The sequence below is a fragment of the Electrophorus electricus genome, chromosome 5 (assembly GCF_041902795.1).
Source record: "Electrophorus electricus isolate QZ-2024a chromosome 5, ASM4190279v1, whole genome shotgun sequence".
Taxonomy (NCBI): domain Eukaryota; kingdom Metazoa; phylum Chordata; class Actinopteri; order Gymnotiformes; family Gymnotidae; genus Electrophorus; species Electrophorus electricus.
In genome coordinates this window covers 17,244-35,000 of record NC_137501.1, presented here as the reverse complement: position 1 = coordinate 35,000, position 17,757 = coordinate 17,244, and the positions used below count along the sequence as shown (strand labels likewise).

The window sequence follows — 17,757 nt, the reverse complement described above, 5'->3', positions numbered from 1 at the left end:
TGTGCAAAATAACATAACGGAGAACAAACAACTGAGAAAAAGGTCAATCCTCATAATAGCATTTATTTCCATATACACAAAGGCACTGGGAGCACTGCACATTCAATTCCAAATGAAAACATGAACAAAATATACATTTTTAAACTGAAAATGAAGAACAAAGAATAATGGGCTGTTCTAAAAAAAAATAGCAGTGTCCATTTTCATTTACAAACTCAAATATTTACAGTATAAGCTTAGTTGTTTACAGATTTAGGTTTTCTGTTGCTCACTGAACTAATATTTTTTAGTTGTATAACCTTCATTTCTGATAACTGCTTTACATCTGTGTGGCAGGGAGTCAACTAATATCTGACACCTGTAAACAGCCCACGTGGACTAGACTACATTCCACAGTTCTTCTGCATTCTTGGACTTTGCATCAAAAACAGCATTTTTGATGTCACAAATTCTCAATCGGACTGAGTTCTGGGGATTGGGCTGGCCACTTCATAACATCAATCTTGTTAGTCTGGAATCAGGATGTTGCCTGCTTGCTGGTGTGTTTGGGGTTTTTGTCCTGCTGAAACACCCATTTCAAGGGCATTTCTTCATCAGTATAAGGCAACATGACCTCTACAAGTATTTTGATATATTCAAACTGGTCCATCAGTGCCTGGTATGCGATAAATGGGTCCGACTCCAAAGTATGAGAAATATCCAGAAACCATTATGGTTGCACCTCCATGTTTTACAGTCTTCACAGTGTACTGTGGCTTAAATTAAACATTTATGGGTCGTCTCACAAACTGTCTGTGGCCTTTAGACCCAATAAGAACAATCTTGCTCTCATCTGTCCATAGAATGTTGCACAACTTCCCTTTAGGCCAGTCAATGTGTTACTTGGCAAACCAACATTTTCAACATATCTTTTTTTTTTTTTTTTTCAGCAATGGTACTTTACGAGTTTCTTGCAAATAGTTTGGCTTCACGTAGGCGTCTTCTGATTGTTGCAGTACTCACAGGTAACTGAAGATCTTCTTTGATTTCCTTGGAGCTGATCTTTGGATGCTTCTTTGCCATTCTTGTTATTCTATGATTTACGCAGATGGCAGCATTTATTTTCCTACCACGCGTTTCTGGTTTTGTTTGCCATTTTAAACCATTTGAGATCATTTTAGCTGAGCAGCCAATTATTTTTCTGCACTCCTTTATGTTTTCCCCTCTCCAATCAACGTCTTCATCAAAGTTCTTTCTCCTTCACTACAATGTCTGGAATGACCCATTTTACTCACTGAGCAAGGGCTAAAACCAGCAGGTACATTTTCTGCCCGCCTTCTTTAAATAAGGGCCATAATTGACACCTGTTTCTTCATAGAATGAATGACCTCACTAATTGAACTCCACACTGCTATTAATTTGAACACGCCCCTTTCATGAAATGAGTCAATTACACCCAATTAGCAGCATGTTAGCATGTCATGACTGTTGATGCTGTTGGTTGCCCATTACTTGGCTACACCTAGTCATGAAATGACTAAACATCAGCCTACAGACCGAGATATCGACAGTTACTGACTAAGGGTATGGACCTTAGTCACTGGGAGACTGACTGGGGTATAAAAGGGGGCAGTGCAGCTCTCACCACGTCTCCATCGAAGGGCTGAAGCAGTACGTTTTCCCACTGGACAAACCCACTACAGGGACACCCTGCTCCGTCAGCACACACTGGTTCACCGTGGCTTCTGTACCTGGAGGATACAGGGAGAGGGGGGAAAAAAAAAAAAAAAGTCTTTCTAAGAGAAAAACTGACATTGCAGACAGCAAGATCAGCCTGACTGTTTGCTGACCATTAGTGCAAAGACATGTAAAGACTCAATTTTTTCCATTTCAAAATATCAGAAACCTTCCAAAAAAAACTTCACAAATGTATAACAAGTTACCTGACAAGATTGAGTTTAGAGATTCGTTCTTGACCAGAGCGACCTGTTTCTGAACATCCCTGCACAAGAAAAGGAATATGACACATGGAACAGTTTTGTAAGGCAAAGCTCAGATTCATATGTGCATTATTCTGAGAAAGGGCTGACGTGTGACATGAGGAGGACAGTGTGACTGATGCACTATTTACAGTAACAGTGAGGTACTGAGGGGTCATTTGCATACCAGACGCTCAGAGTGGCCGACGCCGTAAGTGCCATTACAAAGAAGGCGGAGCAGTGAAGAGCTGACATGGGGGCAGGGAGCATGATTGATGGGATCAATCTCCGCCCAGATGCTGAGAAGACTGACAGTGTTCGGTCCTCGCACGCCACAGCAACCACGTCACTACAGAGACAGTATAAAAGGATTTTGCTGTTTGTGGCTTCTTAAGAGGTGTGTGTATATGTCATGTGTGTGCGCGCGTGCGTGTATACCTGCTCCCTGCAGTGAGGACTATGCGGCTGGGTAGGACAATGTCCCACTCACTCTTCTCTCTGCAGCACCTCAGCTGGCTGATACGAGCCCCAGCTACTACAGAGACCTCGTTCTCCACCTCCACATAGGTAACAGGGTCTGTGCCTACCTGCACGCACGGACGCACGCACGCACGCACACACAACTCATTCTCTAGTCCCAGATATACAGCCCTATCCGTACTTTTCCAACATACAACTCATACAACCCTCCAACTAACACCACAACGTTTTCCTCCAGATAACAGAAGGTTTCAGACTAATCTGGACATCAGTGTGTATGGTCAGTGTGTGCGCGCGCGTGTCTCTCTCTACACACATCTCCGCAAGTTCGTGCGTGTGCGTGCGTCTACACACATCTCCGCAAGTGCGTGCGTGTGTGTGTGCGCATGCACGTGCTCAAGTGAGCGAACGCGTGCCTTTACATACTTGTAGGCTGAATGATTTCTGGACAGTGGGTGTGGGAAGCTTTAATACTGCTACAGGAGCTGGTAGTCGTGAAGTTTCCTTCTCCATCAAGATTGGAGTCTAACACCCAAACACATACACATGCACGCCCATAAGTGCACAGACAGGAAAATAAAAATTTACATCCTAAACAACTAAAACCTTTTATTTTCAGTCACGAGGTAATCCCACTAAACATCCAGGAGTCAAGATGTTACATTATCAAATTAAGTTTGACATTTTTGCAGTTACTGAACAAGAAAGGCATTCATTTATAAAGCATAGACACAGTGGTAAACATTCGGCCCTTGGTGTGTGTTACCGTACCTGCGGGTAGGAATGCGGTACATTCATCATTATTTTGGTGTCTTTGCGGGGTCTTCCCTTCTTCCTCTTCTCTACCACCTCTACCCCGTCCATGTCAGCCTTGCGTTTGGCCAGAGGGGGAATTCTCTGAGTGCCTTTATCTTCACTGTCGCTACTCGTGTCTTCTTTGACCTTCCAGTCCTTATGGCCACTGGCCTCCTTCCCCCTGACACACACAGAGAACATCTTCACAACGTAACCACATAGTGCGCATGTAATGTGCTGTGCACAATATTAAAACCAGCCATAGTGTAGCACGTAGAAAGGCTGACCTAAATCATGGTTTTAACAGAATAATGAACATTTGTTAAATGCTGTAGTGACTTAGATGCTCCAAGCACACAAGAAATGTACTTATGTGTTTGAAAGCTTCTTCTGCAGTCAGTACTGAGGAGACAGAATGATGCATTGTGCAAGCCTACATTGCTTGCTTTGACCACTAAGAAAAGCCCCAGCTGGGTTAGGACAAACTTTAACCCTAATCCTAACCCTCAGAGACGAGTGGACAACCTAAGATGACCCTATTACCTGTCCAGGGAGGAGGGAGGTGCAGCAGGTGAAGTGGTGACCCCTGGTGCGGGCTTTGACCTTTCTGTGAAGCGTGAATCCAGAGCTTTCATTGGCTCGATCTTGGAAGCCGAGGTCAGGAGGAGATTGGATTTTAGTGCAGCTGAGTTTACAGATGGATTTCCACTGATGAACAAAATAAAAGTGCCACACAGTTCAGGACGTATGTGAACCAGGCACACTAGATACATAAATGTTCATAAAATTACAGAAAAACAGCACTATAAATGCAATCAGGTCATGGGATAAATAAATAAATCAACACACACACATACATAATATTATATATATAAAATTTATTTATACACACACACACACACACACACACACAGGTACGTGTGTGCGCACATATATGTATATATATGTATGTATGTATGTATGTATGTCTCAGTAACTCACTATAATCCACTATAACACCTTTGCACACAGATGAACGTACACACACAAGCAAGGACACACAATCTGACCTCTCCTTGTCGTCAGTGTTTTTGGTGGGAGACGTGGCAGGGGGCTCAGGCGGGGCTCTCAGACACAACGACGTGGCTGTGTTGGAGTCAGACGAGAGCTGGGGAATAAGCGTGGTGGACACTGATGATCCCGGCAGAATGGGCACACTGTTAAACAGTGCCGGGGAGAAATCCCTGCAAAGTCACGCACACAAACATGACCGCATGTGAAACTGCCCCATTGTAAAAGAGAAATCCTTGATGGTAAGAAAGTATTTAAAAAAAAAAAAAAAAAAAATCATTGAGCCTTCTCTTTGTTTTTCTGATGTACAACTGATGAGGAATGAGTGATAACCGGCACGAAAGGATCGATTCTTATTTCGGTAGCTGTTAATTCATTTACATGTAGCACACCTAGATTGGTTGCAGGTTAAAGCATCACAGTCATCTGACAGATAACGTATGGCGAGCATGTCTCTGAAGTTTTTATCAGATTAGTGGCAGGTTACCGAACCCTTAAAAAGGAATGCAGTGTTGTTCACCAACATTACCAAACGTATCCAAACACACAGCTTTTCTTACAGCCAGGGTTAGGGGTTAAGACATGATGCCATCATGGGTCCAGTGGCCCTTCACCAGTATGGAAGTTATATTTAAAAGGAACAGTTAGGATGCAGTTGTCCCCATGTTCATGAATGCTGAACACAAACCATCTATCCAGCCACACACACACGCACGCACGCACACCACTGTGCATAAAAAATATATATATACAAAAACATGGATTGTCTTAAAAGTTACACAAGGCAATGTAACATAGAACAAGAACATTTTCATTAAAAACAGAATAAAAATAATTCAAATCTAGAGAGAAAAAAGATAGACACTTAAGAGAATAAGAGAAAGAAACCAAAATGTAATATAATTAAAGAAGTTCATTAAAATTCATTTTAATGATAACTTCTTACTAATAACCTGGAAGGAGACATATATTTTAAATTGTGAAAAACCTAAGTTGTCTGTGTCCATTTGTGCGTATGCATTTGAGTGCGTGAGTGCGTACGTTTTTCTTCTTACCCAGTGTCCAGTTGAGCAATGCAGAGAGGAGTGATCCTTCTCCTTCCATCTGCAGTTCTGGTCTCCACTTGCTTCTTCAAAAGATTCTGGTCAAACCCAAGATGATGTTTAGCAAGATGACCTCTCTAATTAATTTTCCTATCAAGAATAATTTAAGTACAACCAAAAAAATAAAATCACCAAAAAACTGCCATGAAAAGTTTGAAACTGTGATTTGGGGTCAGCGTCGGGGGTCGTGACGCTCGGGTCGGGGTGACCCTGCTCACCTTCCGGATGTCTTCCAGAGATTCTCCATTGACCACATTGGCAAGTTTGGGTGTCTGGTTGTCAGGGCCAGTTGCCTGGGCAATGATGGCGCTTTGGGCAGCCTGTCGTTCCTGCTGGTACTTCAGCATCTCAGGGTTCTCGATGACGGTTGTGGACAGTTGCGTCTCCATGGTAACAGCCAGACTTTTGCCATAAATGTTCTGGTGAATTGTGTTCTGTGGGAGAGCAGAGGCACAGTTCACTCAAGGCTCTTAGAGTTCTGTGCTGTAAAACTGAGTTTTGTGAGGTGGTACCTTCTCCTCCTCATTCAGAGGGTCTCCCAGCTCATCTTGAGAAAAGTCCAAAAATGCTACAGTACCATCCATGGAGCACACCAGCACGCCCAGTCCATTCAGAGTCCTACAGGAGACGAGGATCACCTCAGCATTCCCAAACATGCATCCAAGCATACAGCGTTTCTTAAAGCTAACGCCGTGATCATGGATCCACCGGCCCTTTAACATTTCAGAATTTTATTCAGAGGAATGTTTGTGATGCAGTTGACCCTTGAAGACGGCTGAACACGACCACCCAGTACACCAGACCATCCAGGCCACACAAAGTGTCCCCACAAAGTTCCGCACATCAAGTGCTAAAGCATCATGTAACCTGGGTAACATTATTTCTGACCAGTACGTTGGTTCAACAATGTGATTCAATTGATCCAATCCAATGCAGGTTGTGAAACTATAACAATAACCTTTGAGAGTTTATTAAAATATTTGAGAATTTATGCCTACACGAGAATGTGACCTGACCAGCAGTGATGACATCTGTCTTTCTAGAGTCACAGGGTCAGATTCATACCTGCAAAATGTATAACAAGGCATTTCATTCCTATTCATAAAGGAACAGGTACACTGGTGTCAACTTACTGCTGGGCTAATTAATCTGTTCCCTAGAGGAAAGCCAATCAAAATCACTATGTAAATGAGACCATACATATTAAAGTCGCACAAACAGAAAACTGACCTGTGGTACACTGAAAACTGTGAGTGAAATAAAAATGTAACACATTTGTAACTTTCATCAAGTCAGGAACTGCATGGTTGTGGAGAGTTGAAGATTTGGGTCCTACTTCTAAATCAAAGCAGAACAGTAAAACTGAACTAACCAGCTCTTCAGTCTACATCTGTTTATACTTTAATCCTCTCTGTAATAACTAAATATGATTTTTTTGTAATGTCAAACGTTTATGGCATTCTGAGAGCCTGTTCAATCATGTCACTTTTCTCTTCATGTGCTACTATAGCAGCTGCAAAGTTTGCCATCAAGTTCTCTTCAAACAGGCCAAAAATGGGATTTTTAAATACATTTGTCATTTCGCTAAATAGGTACGTGTGCAGAATTAACTTTTTAATTTTTTTTTGTTGTTGTTGATGATGATGAGCAAACAAGAAAATTTAAGAAATAAAATATAATATAATTCACACTGGCATCCTACCTCGATTATGAATTGCTAACGTCATATGCAAACCGCCATTTATGACGCAAACAGTGAACTACACTAGTGATCCACATTTAGGAATTAGGAGATGCGTTATTGTGGCGTATTTGTTGTTACGGTCACATTAAATTTGTCAGTAGGCTTGAGGGTTAGGGTTAAGGTTAAGGATTACTCCAGCAACAGAAAAAAAATGCCCTGTTTCAGGGAATTTTAAATGTAATTAATATTTCTTTTATGCGTTTAATTTATAAAGGCATTTAATTATACTTCTATTTATACTTTTCCCCAATAAATTTGAATTGTGCTTCAGTAGAGAAAAAAATATCCCCCAACATTTCCCAACATTGTGTGTTGAAGTCTGAATTGTTTTTGAGCATTTTCCAAAGAAAAGGATTTCTCCCCCCCCGTCAGCTTTAAATGCATAATAGTCTGAGGCTTTTTACTGACACAAAGTTTAATAAACATTTACTCTGTCAGCTTTAATCTGAAGGAATGTATGGTGAATTGAAGTGGAAATGCAAAAGTAAATTTTAACTACATGTCATAATATGTGACATTCATTTTACATCAATGAACCTAAAAATCATACAGTCAAAATGTGTCACACAACATGTCCTATCTTGGACCAAGTTACATTTGTGTCTGTATTTATTGAAAATTATTTTAGTCTGATCTTACCCTGCACATTAAACACTATTCACACAAATATTAGCAAAAATACAACTTTACCAAAAGTTAACAGTCAATATACCAGAAAAAAAGGAATTTCTTACCATGTAATATCCATGATGGACTTATCAAAGAGGTCGTGGATGACCACTAGAGGTCGCTTTAATGATGTGAGCTAAAAATGAAAACACAGATCATGCATTAAAAATGTTTAACTTTATACCATTTACAGACTCTTAGGTTGATTTTGCTATTAATAGAATGTCATAAAACATTACATAAGTATGTTAGACTTCACAAGTAAACAATACTAAGCCTTTTTCTGCTGTAGTAAAAAGCAAAACTACACGATGCCACAGCATGCGACAAGCCTTGGCACAGGCGGGAAGTGTCTTACCCAGACAGAGAGTGAGCGGTCTTTACTGCCCACTGCACAGCAGCAGTAGGGGCAGCTGGGTCTGGGGGCATTACCGTTTCTCTGCTTCTTCTTAAAGATCTTTGGATTGAATTTCTGCACACAAGAAAAGACAAGATGCTGTCAAACTCTGCATGTATGATAAGCAACGCAAAGGCAACACAAGACCATAGTCATTTATCAGACTTAACCAAACTGCCCTCTGTGCAAAGCATCTACGAGTGATAAAGGCCAAAGGCTTTAGCACTGTTACTTTGTGATAATCACAGAATTAAATTTTGCTCATTACGAACCACTACAGTAACAGCCTTGCGATGCCCAACAAAGTCCATGTTGGTCTTCCAGCCATCACGCTCGATGATCTGAGCAGTGGGGCCCGAGTTGTTCATGGCATGTGCTGACACAACATACTGACCGTCAGGAGACCAACTCAACCGTAGGACATGGGTGGTACCGCCACACTATATACACCAGCAGTTTATAGAAAGAGAGAGGGAGGTAGAGAAATAGGGAAAGGGTGAAAGAGAGCAGGGAGAAAGAGAGAGGGAAAAAAAATAAGTGTGAGATTTGTAGAGGGTGAGAGAGAGGGCACAAAATCGAAATGTAGGCATACACTGCCTGGCCAAAAAAAGGTCACCACCTGGATTAACTAAGCAAATAGGCAAGAGCCTCCCATTGGATAATTACTGCATGGGTGCTTGTTTCAGCTGGCAACAAGTTATTTAACCCTAACAGTGAGTAGCTTCTCATTTGTTAAATAACCATGTCGAAAGACATATCCTGTGGTCGTGGTAAAGATGTTAATCTGTTTCAGAAGGGTCAAATTATTGGTATGCATCAAGCAGAGAAAACATCTAAGGAGATTGCTGAAACTACTAAAACCAGGTCCAACGCATTATTAAAAAGTGGAAGGACAGTGGGGAAACATCATCTTCGAGGAAGGAATGTGGTGGGAAAAAAATCTTGAATGATCGTGATCGGCAATCACTTAAATGTGTGGTGAAATCAAATCATAGAAAAAGAACAGCAGAACTCAGGGATATGTTTAATAGTGAAAGTAAGAGCATTTCCACACGCACAATGCGAAGGGAACTCAAGAGATTGGGACTAAACAGCTGTGTAGCCTTAAGAAAACCACTTGTCAGTGAGGTTAACGGCCAAAAACGGCTTCAATTTGCTAGGGAGCATAAAGATTGGACTACGGAGCAATGGAAGAAGGTCATGTGGTCTGATGAGTATGGATTTAGCCTGTTCCAGAGTGATGGGCGCATCAGGGTAAGAAGGGAGGCGGCTGAAGTGATGCACTCATCATGCCTAGTGCCTACCGTACAAGCCTGTGGGGGCAGTGCTATGATCTGGGTTTGCTGCAGTTGGTCAGGTCTAGGTTCCCGCAACGTTATGTGCCCAAAGAATGAGGTCCGCTGACTACCAGAATATACTGAAAGACCAGGTGATTCCATCAATGGATTTTTTTTTCCTTCTCTGAAGGCATGGACATATTCCAAGACGACAATGTCAGAATTCATCAGGCTCAAATTGTGAAAGAGTGGTTCAGGGAGCATGAGACATCATTTTCACACATGGATTGGCCACCACAGAGCCCAGTTCTGAACCCCATTGAGAATCTTTCAGATGTGCTGGAGAAGACTTTGCGCAGTGGTCCAAATCTCCCATCATCAATACAAGATCTTGGGGAAAAATTAATGCAACTCTGGACAGAAATAAATGTTGTGACATAGCAGAAGCTTGTGCAAACGATGCCACAGCGAAAAATCTAAGCTAAAGGCGGTCCAACAAAATATTGGTGTGTGTGACTTTTTTTTTGGCCAGGCAGTGCATTTCCAACATTAGTAGGTAAACTCTAATGATTTTGAACTGTCTGTAATTAAATTAGCTTTACTAAATATATTTCATTTAGATGTGTTGGAAAAAATACCACCATAGAGGGAAGTTAAAATGAAAGCAAGCTTACTCAACTGCGTAATGAATTTTAGACAGACAACCTGAAGCAATGCATCTATAAATATGCTCCATCATGTGATATATCAAGTCAGAACACTTATTGTAGTTTATGACAGTGCAGCGTGGTGAGTCCTCACCTCATTGAAAGGTTTAGTAATGTTTGTCTCAAGCTGCCAGTCCATGGTCCTCCACACTTTCAGACTGTGGTCATCAGCTTGTGAGGCTATATATTTGCCCACAGGGTCCCACGTCAAACCCTTCACCAGGCCTGTGTGTCCTTTTAGAGTGGTTACAATCTCTGCAGCACAAAATGTGCGCGTACACACACACACACACACACACACACACACACACACACACACACACACACACACACACACACACACACACACACACACACACACACACACACACACACACACACACACACACACACACACTTCCAAGGTTATTAAAATTGCAGCCACAATGTGCTCTTAATTATAAATACTAATATGGCCTTGGATCTTATTTTACTGTGGAATGGTGTTAGCTAACCCCAACCACAGAAGTTACTTGTTGGGATGAACTCTAAAGGCCAGTGCCCACTGATCGGCTGCTCATGAACAAGACTGTCCATTTGGTGTACCACAGCTATTCGTGTTTGACTGGAGAGGCTCTCAGCTCAATATATTCAATTTGTTTGTCCATGTTTGATGAAGTTCGAGAGGATGATCCTACCTTAGAACAAAAATTCCCCCCCACACAGCAGCTTCTCTTTGGAGACTCTGCTAACACTTGCCCAATTACCATAGTGACAAGTTCACTTAATCAGCTGTTTAATCACTACCTTGCTTTGCATCGATAATTACTTTGTTTCTGAGTTTTCTAATCAGAACAGCCAAATGAAAGCAACTGAAGAGACCAAAAATTCAAGACTACTAGCTAGTAAACTGATCAGCCTCTATTAATCCAGTATATCAAACCTGGAAATTTCCGAGCATTCCAGATGACAATAGTGTTGTCCACGCTGCAGGAAGCTAGCCAGACATCATGGGGAGACCAGGCTACATCCATTACATCTAAATAAAACAGAATGCCACACACACAAGTTAGAAAGACCATTCTAAGCCATTAAATCATCAAAATAAAATCAAAATAAAAAATGTCTCCTAAAGCTAATAATGCACAAAACCATGATGTGTGTGAAAACATACAGAACTCAAAATACTGTATGTAGAAAGATAATCAAAATTTCAAAATAAATAGTAATATTAATCAAACTGAGGCCAAAGGGCCACTACCTCTCACCTCCGGTGTGGTTTCTCAGAATGGTCACACATCTCCATTGCTCCACATTAGCAAGCTTGCTGCTTGAGCCAAACACTGTGCTTGGACCTATGAAACTATAACAGAACAGACAAACAAGTCAGTGTGCATGTATACATGTGTAGAGAAAAGCAATAGTAAAGTGTACACTTGCTTTTGTATACTAAGAGAAATTGAGTTCAGCGAGTACGCGTGCGCATGTACACGAGAGTGTCTCCGTATGTGCGTATGTACTTGAGAAACAGGCACTCACGCTGCTTTCTTCCACACCATGACAAGTTTGTCATCCCCACCTGATGCCAGGTATAGGCCGTTATTGGACCAGCGTACGCAGTTCACACATGCTGAAATACACAATCTTATATGTTCACTTAATACTCCACCAGTGTGCACGTGCATACACACCATTTTCACAATTTCTGCAGTACAGCATACACGCAATCACATTTCCAAGACAAACTTAAATTAGATTTGTAGCCACATCTTAATTCTAAATTCCAGTGTGGCCATGTAGGTTATTTTGGAAGGAATAGACTCCTCAACTCAGTTTAAAGCTCTAACCATAACTCCTCAGCTCATTCTGGAGTACACTAATGACTCTATGGGAGTCCGTGGTGCTCCTATACCTAAGTGATTGTCCATCTGGCAAAGCATTTTGGGAATGTTCTCATTCTTCTCATCGTCCTCACGAAGAACCGGAGCCATGTTCCAGATGACAACTTTCCCCGAGTCCTCCCCTAGTAGGCATTTCAGAAAAAAGTGTGTGTGTGTGTGTGTGTGTGTGTGTGTGTGTGTCACACTAGCTAAATTTACAGTCATTCTAGTAAAACATATGTGCTCATGTTAGCCCCCATAGTTAAAACATTGTGCTGTATAAAATAACTTCAGTTCAGAAGCACTAAACAGCATGCATACATACATTAAATATTTGATTGTCAATCTGTGTCCAGCACCTTTGCTAGGGTGCTTTGTACTATCCTTTATTATATGTACCAGTATGCTACTCTATACTATTATATTGGGGCTTTAGGACTAGAGCTATGCTAGGTTAGGCCCAGGGTTAGCATCAGTTAGAAACTAAAATTCACAGGAACATTATGTTTCACTTTTATTTAAAAAAAAAACAACAACAACAAAAGCAATCACGTGAAGAAATTTAATGACAGGATTACAGACGACACTTGTATTTATGGAGGAACTCATTTCATACCTTGACCACCTGTGGCAAACTTTGTTCCATCTGGATGGATGTCGACTGAAAATATTGGTTTCCCTAAGTCAAAAGATTAGATCCAGTAAACAAACATCAGACAATGCAGATGCCACAAGCCGAAACAAACCAGAAACGCAAATAACTCCTTTGCCATATGATCCCTTGGGTTGGCAAAGGTCAGATGAAGTTGGTTATATTAGCTAGCTAATCCATATTGTTACATATGTTAAAGCCACCGAACAATATATATGTTTATAACCAATGCTAAAATATAAACCACGATATAAACGAGCCCATGAACTAGCTAGCTAAGTTGGTTTATTAATGGTTGCTCATCAACCAGCTATAAATCGCCCAACGTTTACCGTTCGTAAGAACAACGAACTAATATTACATTAAAGACTGAACGCTGCGATGCCCCTTAGATCATAGTGCAAATGTCACAGAAATGTTCACCTTAATACTTCACTATTACGCTACTGGTGTAAGTAGATCTAGGTGACACGTTCTACTCGGTACAAGTTAAAATGGGTCAAAATCATATAATGATGGCTTCCGAAACCTCCAAACCTCGTGTAAGATGCAATTCAACCAGACTCACGTAATTACATTTTCACCACCAAAGTGTAAGATATTTAAAAATCTCCACACAGGACAAACGAAAGTCATTTAAACTAGCTGCCGTGTGAAACAAAAGCTCAACTTCAGCCCGGACTCTTACCGTCGTGAGTGACCCAGCTCGGCTTCAGTAGCTTCATTTCAAGATCACGGCCTTAAAATGTTAGTTTTGCAACTGCCTGCAAACTACCGAAGTCACTGCGAGGAAAGCCCTTGATGATCGTCCGCCTTTCCTCTGTATTATTCCCGTCGAGCTGTATTAGATTTTAGTCCATTTTTGTGTCGCTCGCATCACTCTTTGGTAAAAAGCCGCAACAGCATCTAAAGTAAGACCGGAAGTGTCCGTCCCCTCCTAATTACCCCAGAATCATATTCCTATCAGCGTTCCGTCAAGATTGTATTGGGTGTTTGAGAAATTCGTTCTAAAATGTGTTTTTGTATTATTTTTGCTAAGAGTTCTCGAGAATGAAATGTATGAGCCATAAAGACGAATAGAAATATGAACATAAGGCGCTACAGGCTAAGTCAATAGCATATGGGCGCACTACCCGTTTAGTCCTGGTGTCTGAGGTATAAACGCAACCTGTCTGCAGTCAATGACCTCTGACTGCAGAGTATGTGTCAGAGAGGACACTGAACAGACAGAGAAAGTGGAGAAAAACGGGAGTATGTGTAGTATGAGACTAAAAACTTTAATTTTCTTTAATCACATTATTTCACTATTAAAGAATTATTTCAATGATTCCTGCTCAAAAATCGGGGGTACAACTAAACTTAAATGAGCGGGTACGAGGGTCTGGTTTTGTGGGAGCAGTTGCATGCTGCACAGGATTGGTCAGACAGTTGGTTGGTTAGAAAAAAAAGGTGGCAAAATTTGATATTTCTGGCCTAATGTATTTCTGATCCTGGGACGAGTTTGTGTTGTTTTTGTTTTTTTGGGGTTTTTTTTTGGGGGGGGGGGACCTTATATCAATTTCACACAATTTATATCAATGACACACAACCGAGACACATACGCATGGTTGAGTATCAGTACATGACCGGCAGCGGAGCAGAGTGGTCATTAAAGACCGGGTGGTATGTATTCGTTTTAAGACTCGTAACTTTTATTTACTTTAATCACTTGATTATTTCTCAATTAAAGAAAATTTTTTTTAAGTCAATAAAACTATTTTGAGGAGCCCTCATTGTGTTTTAATTTATTTTCATATAATGTCACATCATATAATAATAATAATAATAATAATAATAATAATAATAATAATAATAAATATGTGGGGAGGGGAAGGGGTTGGGGTGAGTGGATGATTGACAGCTGTCAAATCAAGCAATAAATCATTTTGACAGTTAGTAAATACCATCTCTCTCTTCCCACAACCAGTTCAATGGTAGAAAGCCTCCGAAACTCCTTCTGTACAGGAGGTAAATACATTGTATATTATATAATGTTACATTTATTAACTGCTACTGGGAAGACACTGACTGGGAAAGCCTGTTAGGGTCCAGGAAACACAGCAGTCCTTTTGAGGCTAATGTGATTTACGTGATAATAGCAGAGCATTCATACAGAATCCAAAGTCTCATGAGCCATCCTAACTTCTAACGTGTCACAGTCACAGCTGGGTAGGTTGATTGGCTGAGCAAACTACTGTGATGTAAGAAGATGACATGAGATTATATAATCTGATCTACAAATAAACAGAAGAGAATGATGAAATGATGAATATGCTCTAAATAAACTACTACATTTGGTACAAACTAAATATCAAAGTATTACATCAGGGTGAGCATGTAAAGTAAACTGAAGCCCAAGGGTATTACAGAGCTAGCAGCTAGCACAGTAGCTAGCTAACAAACACATGGCTGATTAACGCTCACCTCGTAACATTCAATACACATCAAACAAACAAGTGGCTTATGTGGTAAATAAAACTTAGTCCCAACTACAAGAGTAGAGGAAGAGATCAGTGTTTTTATGACTAAATAAATCAAGCTAATGCTTTCCAAAACGTATTTAGGGCTCTAACATTTAATTTACTATTATTTTTAGGGGGTCACCATCCAACTGTGGTATAAACCAAATATGTTTTTCCTGCACTATTGCTCAGAAAGGTGGGGTTAAGGTTAGTAGTGTTTTTAATGTACCCCAGTTTTTTTTCATGTCTTCGTGGTCAGAGTAGAGAAGTAGGGCTGGTGGCTTTGGAATGACGAGGATCTGAACTTTAAGGCTGTAAAGTTTCGCGGCAATGGGATGTAGTGTTGTTCCTTGATCTTCCTAACTTCAAGACTGTTTACTCAATATACACTAAATAGAAATAAAGATGCAGACTCTGGAATTAAATGAAGAGAAGAGCTGGTCCCATCTTTATTCTGAGCTCAATGTTACAAATGAGACATTGTCTGGAGAATCTCTAACAGTCTCAGGTGGGCATAATTTTATACATTTTCTTCATAACCATTTTATTTTTTTCATAAAACCTTGTCCAGATTCCACTATTGTTCTACAAACCACACATTATTCAATGTATGCAAATTGATATTCAATACTTCAATACCAGTTCTTGGTACCATTAGGTTCATCCTGAACTATTTCTATTTCTTTTAAAAAGGCAATCATATTCTATATCACCAGCTGCCCATATTGGTTTTCTGATGATGTCCATATTGTTTCTTCTTGTGCTTGGCTGGCTGTCCCAACCAAGGCTTTGAACCAAGTCCTTGAACCGAGGCTTTCCCTTCAACTGAGGCCCCTAGAGGCCTGTCAAAGAGGTTTCCTGAGGATTTACACTGAAGCCTACAGAGGCCTTTCCTGCCTGAAACCAGTTTATTCTGGACCATCCCTATTTTTCTCCTTATTACCTCAGTAGCATGGCTGAGCAATAAGCTTTTAAATTCAGATCGCTCTTTAGCATTTATCTGGCACTGTCACGATTGGTCACCCTCCTGGTGTCCCTGTTCCGTGGTTTCCCTATCGTGGTGTTTTCCTTTGCTTCCTGGTTGTTCCGTTCCTTGGTTTTGTTTTTTCTCTGTTTTTCCACACTTGTTATTACTTTCACCTGTGTCTGGTTATGTGTTAATTAGTTCATACATTTAAACCCTGTCTGGTGCCCTGTGTCTCTGCTGTTCATTGAATGTATGTCTGACTATCTGAAAACCTGCATCTGCCTGTATGTATTGCTCAGCTAGGTTCACCTTCCCACTTCTCCACTCATTTCCACTCCTTGATTCGTTGCTCAATACATCGCCTTGACTTTGTCTATCACTCAAACCTCCTTGAACAGTTTTTGTTTGGCTACAGTCTGTACACTTTGTACTGTCTATATGGCTGTCATCTGCAGCTTGCATGAGGTAGTCTGAGACCAGTTGCTTGGTGTTCTGCTCCTTGTGGTTCTCTAACCTTCCACTGCATGCTTCTGGCCCATGTTCAGCTCTTATTAACTGCTCCACTTTTGTTCCATCAGCTATTTTAGAGGTTTGGATGTCCTGTATCTGCACCGCAGCCTTAGTGTTTGAGTGGTGAAGTTCCACTAACACCTGTGCAACAAAGCCTGCTGCCTTGGCCGATCTCACAGTGTCTGTGTCCACGTCTTCAGAAGCAGACCTCTGATCTTCTTCCTGAAAGCTTGGGATTGAGTTCTTCTCTGTTGTGCTGTCAATTCCAATATCCTGATCTTCTGGTGGTCTTTCTGGAACATCACTGGGAAGACATTTGAAGGCTGTGTAGAAGTTTTTTAAACTTATTGTTGCAGAGAAGGAATAAAAACAATCACCAGGAAGTTTCGTCATGAAGATATAGTCTGAACATTGCAGAACTCGGAAGGCATTTGTAGAAGACTGCAGGTTTTGAAAAATTAAAAAAGCTGAAAGAGACACTGATTTAATGAATAATTTACTTCCAGTGGACAGGGTACATGATCAATCCTCTAATAGGATCCGGACACCTTAGATGAAAGAATCAATTGATTGAAACATAAAATCAACGCTTGGTTTGCAGTACTGAAATTAATATTCACTAATCAGCATATTAAGAGTATGCACAACCATTCAAATGATTTGTTTCATTATGAAAGGATAATGTTTCAATAAAATCATTTAACAGGTAAAATCAACCTGGTCTTAATTTTATCCACCATGCTGTCACCAGTGATGGTAGCTGTTTGCAGGATGTGAGCCAAGCTAGAGCCTGAATCTACATCTTCTGGTGGATAAACTAAATTGCCTCCTGACTCCCCATTGGTTGTCATTTCAGGTCCAAGAACTATTCCATGTTTCTGTTAAAGGGTAAAAATATAAATGTATTCTTCAGTTAATTATACATCCAGAGGTGATGAATGAAAAAGGTCCAATAGCTGTTCCCCTTATCCTGAATCACTCCACCTTCAGAACATCCCTTAGCAGGAAAACTTCATCCATCAAAGCATTCCTCTCGTCTCGGATAATATCAGAATATTTCTTCTGCCTCTCTAAGATCTATACATGAC

General features: G+C 40.7%; 1 protein-coding gene across 5 annotated transcripts in view; it reads right to left on the bottom strand.

Moving 5' to 3' along the window:
- Positions 1-13,673, bottom strand: part of hira (histone cell cycle regulator a) — a 31,318-nt gene extending 17,645 nt beyond the window's left edge. For 3 of the 5 annotated variants that reach the window (XR_014123931.1, XM_081714869.1, XM_081714868.1), the window contains exons 1-21: positions 13,380-13,673; positions 12,656-12,718; positions 12,072-12,182; positions 11,699-11,789; positions 11,428-11,522; positions 11,103-11,198; positions 10,275-10,435; positions 8,469-8,636; positions 8,158-8,271; positions 7,865-7,935; positions 5,899-6,004; positions 5,605-5,820; positions 5,339-5,424; positions 4,283-4,456; positions 3,777-3,941; positions 3,210-3,414; positions 2,865-2,963; positions 2,397-2,545; positions 2,146-2,307; positions 1,923-1,981; positions 1,625-1,730 (exon numbers count right to left, since the gene is read on the bottom strand). Coding sequence is in view for 4 of the 5 variants with exons in the window: in XM_081714869.1 (XP_081570995.1) it covers positions 1,625-1,730; positions 1,923-1,981; positions 2,146-2,307; positions 2,397-2,545; positions 2,865-2,963; positions 3,210-3,414; positions 3,777-3,941; positions 4,283-4,456; positions 5,339-5,424; positions 5,605-5,820; positions 5,899-6,004; positions 7,865-7,935; positions 8,158-8,271; positions 8,469-8,636; positions 10,275-10,435; positions 11,103-11,198; positions 11,428-11,522; positions 11,699-11,789; positions 12,072-12,182; positions 12,656-12,718; positions 13,380-13,416 (2,534 nt within the window). In the remaining variant the exon portion in view is untranslated. The remainder of the gene's footprint in view (positions 1-1,624; positions 1,731-1,922; positions 1,982-2,145; positions 2,308-2,396; positions 2,546-2,864; positions 2,964-3,209; positions 3,415-3,776; positions 3,942-4,282; positions 4,457-5,338; positions 5,425-5,604; positions 5,821-5,898; positions 6,005-7,864; positions 7,936-8,157; positions 8,272-8,468; positions 8,637-10,274; positions 10,436-11,102; positions 11,199-11,427; positions 11,523-11,698; positions 11,790-12,071; positions 12,183-12,655; positions 12,719-13,379) is intronic. The other 2 variants (XM_035529541.2, XM_081714870.1) reach the window with 2 other exon arrangements.
- Between the last annotated feature and the right edge of the window lie 4,084 nt (positions 13,674-17,757).